At 34.0% G+C, this 5,373-nt stretch overlaps 1 protein-coding gene across 1 annotated transcript in view; it reads right to left on the bottom strand.

Moving 5' to 3' along the window:
• LOC109580630 (uncharacterized) overlaps window positions 1-5,139 on the bottom strand; it is a 9,816-nt gene extending 4,677 nt beyond the window's left edge. The window contains exons 1-8 of the mRNA XM_019994034.1: window positions 4,725-5,139; window positions 4,476-4,637; window positions 4,243-4,422; window positions 3,665-4,009; window positions 3,329-3,610; window positions 2,548-2,730; window positions 2,024-2,359; window positions 1,688-1,969 (exon numbers count right to left, since the gene is read on the bottom strand). Of these exons, the coding sequence (XP_019849593.1) occupies window positions 1,688-1,969; window positions 2,024-2,359; window positions 2,548-2,730; window positions 3,329-3,610; window positions 3,665-4,009; window positions 4,243-4,422; window positions 4,476-4,637; window positions 4,725-5,130 (2,176 nt within the window). The 5' untranslated portion in view covers window positions 5,131-5,139. The remainder of the gene's footprint in view (window positions 1-1,687; window positions 1,970-2,023; window positions 2,360-2,547; window positions 2,731-3,328; window positions 3,611-3,664; window positions 4,010-4,242; window positions 4,423-4,475; window positions 4,638-4,724) is intronic.
• Between the last annotated feature and the right edge of the window lie 234 nt (window positions 5,140-5,373).

The following is a 5,373-nucleotide window of genomic DNA, read 5'->3' as shown; positions in this document are numbered from 1 at the left end:
ATTATTAGATTTATTATTATTACCTCTACATCTAGTATCACCACCAAAACCTTCCCGACACCGATAACAATTGGTNTCTTGGAGGAACACCAACAACACTGGCAGGAGGAATATCTAGTCCATCATGAGTTCTTCCACTCCATGTACCACTGCTACATCCCATTGACAATATCCTAGTAGTTTCTGGTTCTCCTGGGTTAGGAGTAAATGTAGCAATAAGAGAAATTTCTGTATAAGTATTAATCATGTTCCCTTGAGCTTGACAGACATATTGAACTGATCCTGTTATGTTAGGAGAATATGACTGACTACCTTCAGAAATAACCAGTAAGAAAATCAATGCATTCTCTATATCAGCATTGGATGGTAGAGGACAATCTTGAGCAACTGATAATGAGAAAAAAAAGCACACAAGGCACATAGATAGTAACTAGACAATCTACTTAGAATAACAGAACTATATTACTTAAATATTAAAATAGATTGCAACCTAGTCTTGCCCTCCTCCTTCGCTACCTCCATTTGCAGGTAGCCAAGGGGCAGGGTGAGACTATTTGCAACCCATATCCCAGACTGTCTATTTTTGTCATGTCTAAGCATAGTACTTGTATATATTTTTACTCCTATACTTATATTGGATGCCAAATTGATAAATTTACTACAAACTTGTAAAGTTATAGCATGCAACTTCAGAGAATCAATGAGTAAATATATTTGGCATATAAAAAGGATGTTCAATGGCTTATATGGTACTTAGTGACAGTACTGTGGTTGTAAACTGAGTGGTTTGTTCATTGATGGAATGTGGTGTAGGCTATACAGGAATTAATGTGTGGCTACTGAATGTGCACTGTGCATTTTATACATGTAGATACCCATGTAACTTACTCACCAGTACAGTTGATTCCCTGGAATCCAGTACCAGTACAATTACAAGTATAATTATCAGGAGGTGAATACTGTATACACTGTCCTCCATTCATACATGGACTGTCTGCATCACAGATACTAGCCAAATAACAGTCAGTACAATTGGAATTAACAGCATAACCAGCAGAACAGGTTAAATTGCAAGCTACATAACAACAGTAAGAATGACAATAATAATAAAGAAATGTGATTACGATAAACATACTGCATTACTCTCAGTAGCAACATATCACAAAATTTGTGTGTTAAAATGACCAACTTTGATATCCAAATTTATAACACAAAAGTATATGTTGCTTTACATACTGCATGTTACTTTGGTTAATGATAATACCAGCAATTAACTCTTTATTCTAGATAATTTTTTTTAACTTTTAAAGTTGATCGTAAAAGTGCTTAAATTTACTATTACATGTATTGTACTTACATGCATGCACACAATCAGGTAATCTAATTAAACTGTGGCAGGAATGAACTTATTTGATAATATTTACACAACTACACAAGCTATGGCAAGATCAGTAGTAGAAACAAGGAATTTAAATTTTAGGGCTTCAAAGTACATGAACTTAAGCTTGATGTCATGTATAAAAAGGAAACAAAACATGAGATCCTACATCTACATGTAAGCTCTGTTAGTTTCATTATCCTTAATTACACACTCTTTTACCTTTATCATATGGATTCTGAGTTACTATTGTACATGTACATGTAAATGACCCACAAATAAGGATTAATACCATGTACATTGGCTTACATTGAACATTAAGAGTCACAGTGGTGTCCATGTTAACTCCTGGTAAGTCTGTATTAGTGGATCTACATGTATAATTACCACTAGCTGCTCCGTTAATATTGGTTAAGTGTAAAGTCAAAGGAGGATTATTAGTGACAGGTGTAAGCTCACTACCATCACTATCATTAATCCATACATAACGTGGTACACCACTGTTACCAGGATCAGAACATGTTAATGTTAAGTTGGATCCTTCAATGACACTAACAGTGCCATTAGGAGATACTCTTGGGTTTAAAAAGTCTACAGAAAAGAATTAATGAAACATATGTACAAACAAATGATATATCAACTCACTAAAAGCTCCAATAGTAATGACAGATTGCTGGTCAGCTGAAAATGATGAGCATGTCAGTGTATCACCAACATCAACAACAGTAGCAGGATGTACAAGAGTAAGAAACAATGTATTAGAAGTATTTGATATTATAACATTTCCACTAAAGTCACCATCACTTAGTACAGTACTACCTTTCCTCCATACACCATCAGAGAAGGAAATAAAATCACCTTGATTACTAATAAATCTGCATCGAATACAAACTGGTTTTGTCAATGGCACATTGATGGTTCTATCATTTAATACTAATATCGATGTTGCATTAGCAGGACATGAACCATTAGTGACACGATCTGAAAGTGAGAAATGATTTGGAGTGATTGTTACAAAGTATGAACAAGCAAGTGTACAGTGTATGTGACGTATAAAATAAAAATAAAATGAGAAAGATAAACAATGCATATAAAACTGTGATAGTTTTGACAACAAATAAATCACTGAAGCCATGCAGTCATTTAGTAAATACATTTTACTTACTCACCAGTACAGTTGACTCCCTGAAATCTTGTACCAGTACAATTACAAGTATAATTATCAGGAGGTGAATACTGTATGCACTGTCCTCCATTCATACATGGACTGTCTGCATCACAGATACTAACCAAATAACAGTCAGTACAATTGGAATTGACAGTATAACCGAAATGACAGAATAAATTGCAAGCTACATAACAACAATAAAAATGTATTTGTAATTATAAATTAGCATACTACAAGTGAAGTTATTACTCTCAGTAGCAACATATCACAAAAATGGTCCGTTAAAATGACACATTTGATCCAAAATTATAACACATAAGAATATGTTAATTTCGATAATTATGTTATTTCAGTTAATGATAATACTGATTATTTAAACTACAGTACGCATTATAGGTTGTACTATAGTATCTATGGTTGTACTTACAAGTATGCACACAATCAGATATTCTGCCAAATTTGTGGCAGGAAGTCATTTGGTAATATTTACACAACCACACAAGCTATGGTTAGATCACTAGTAGGAACTAGGAATTTAAATTATATGTATAAAATTTTTGGGGCTTCAAGTACATGAACTTAAGCATAATCATAGTAAACAAAACATGTGATCCTACATCTGTTAGTTTCACTATCCTTAATTATTTATCCTTCTATATGGATTCTTTTTGTTACAAGTATTTTAACAAAGAGTGCATTAAGAAATTTTAAGTTGCTATTGTACATGTGAATGACCCACAAAATTAAGGATAATAAAGGAGATACTGTGTACATTGGCTTACATTGAACATTAAGAGTTACAGTAGTGTCCATGTTAACTCCTGGTAAGTCTGTATTAGTGGATCTACATGTATAATTACCACTAGCTGCTCTGTTAATATTGGTTAAGTGTAAAGTCAAAGGAGGATTATTAGTGACAGGTGTAAGCTCACTACCATCACTATCATTAATCCATACATAACGTGGTGTACCACTGTTGCCAGGATCAGAACATGTTAATGTTAAGTTGGATCCTTTAATGACACTAACAGTGTCATTAGGTGATACTCTTGGGTTTAAAAAGTCTATAGAAAAGATTTAATAAAACATATGTACAAACAAATAATACATCAACTCACTAAAAGCTCCAATAGTAATGATAGAATTCTGACCAGCTGATGATGAAGAGCATGTCAGTGTGTCACCAACATCAACAACAGTAGCAGGATGTACAAGAGTAAGAAACAATGTATTAGAAGTACTTGATATTATAACATTTCCACTAAAGTCGCCATCACTTAGTACAGTACTACCCTTCCTCCATACACCATCAGAGAAGGAAATAAGATCACCAGATTGAAAATCAATAAATCTGCATCCAATACAAACTGGTTCTGTCAATGGCACATTGATGGTTCTATCATTAAGTATAAATATCGATGTTACCATGGCAGGACATGAACCATTAGTGATAAGATCTGAAACTGAAAAATAATTTGGAGTCAATGTCATGATAGAATACCATACATAAGCAAGTGCATGTGAAAAAGATATAGCACATGAAATTTGCCTATATACATGCTTAGCAGGCAGTACTGGGATTTGTAAACTGAGTGGATCTATTAATCGTGTTATGTTACACTGGAATGTATAGGTGCTGAATGTGTAAATTACAATTGACAAATGACAACAGAAGCCACATATGTCATTTACTCACCAGTACAGTTGACTCCCTGGTATCTACCAGTACAGGTACAAGTATAATTATCAGGAGGTGAATACTGTATACACTGTCCTCCATTCATGCATGGTCTGTCTGCATCACATATGCTAACCAGGTTACAGCCAGTACAATTGGAATTTACAGTATAACCATCAAAACAGGTTAGATTGCAAGCTATATAACAACAATAAGAATGATAAAGATGCATGTAATTATGATTAACATACTGCAAGTGAAGTTATTACTCTCAGTAGCAACATAGTTAGGACCAGATGCTGTACAGGATAGGTCATTACTGCACTGACCATTAGCAGCAAATGATAAACAACAATCACCAGAACCTGATCCATTACACCTCATCAGTCCAAAATTACAAGCACTATCACACTCTAAATCAGGTTAACAATTTATTATTATTATTATTATTATTATTATTGTTATTATTATTATCATTATTATTAGATTTATTATTATACCTCTACATCTAGTATCACCACCAAAACCTTCCCGACACCGATAACAATTGGTTCTTGGAGGAACACCAACAACACTGGCAGGAGGAAGATCTAGTCCATCTTGAGTAATTCCACTCCATGTACCACTGCTACATCCCATTGACAATATCCTAGTAGTTTCTGCTTGTCCTGGGTTAGGAGTGTATGTAGCAATAAGAGAAACTTCTGTATAAGTATTAATCATGTTCCCTTGAGCTTGACAGACATATTGAACTGATCCTGTTATGTTAGGAGAATATGACTGAAAACCATGAGCATTGAGCAGTAAGATAGTCAATGCATTCTCTATATCAGCATTGGCTGGTAGAGGACAATCTTGAGCAACTGATAATGAGAAAACAAGAATAAAGCACACAAGACACTTCATGGCATGCAGTCTTGTAGAACAACTAGATTATCTACTTTGCTTCTATCTATTTGTAGTGTTTTGAGGTTAGTAGTACAGTTTCCTGCATTCCTTAAATGATATCTCACCTAGTAGGGTCTAATGATGTAAAACATAGAATTTGAAAGTGCATAATAGTTTACATAGTTTATATGTGAAGACATTATGGTTCATACACTATACTATGTAAACATGGTTTACTTTCTCCTTGTTCTCTCATCTCTC

This window comes from Amphimedon queenslandica, unplaced genomic scaffold (assembly GCF_000090795.2).
Source record: "Amphimedon queenslandica unplaced genomic scaffold, v1.1 AMPQUscaffold_13483, whole genome shotgun sequence".
NCBI lineage: Eukaryota > Metazoa > Porifera > Demospongiae > Haplosclerida > Niphatidae > Amphimedon > Amphimedon queenslandica.
The sequence above is the reverse complement of the archived record's forward strand: the minus strand, read 5'-3'. Positions and strand labels throughout refer to the sequence as shown.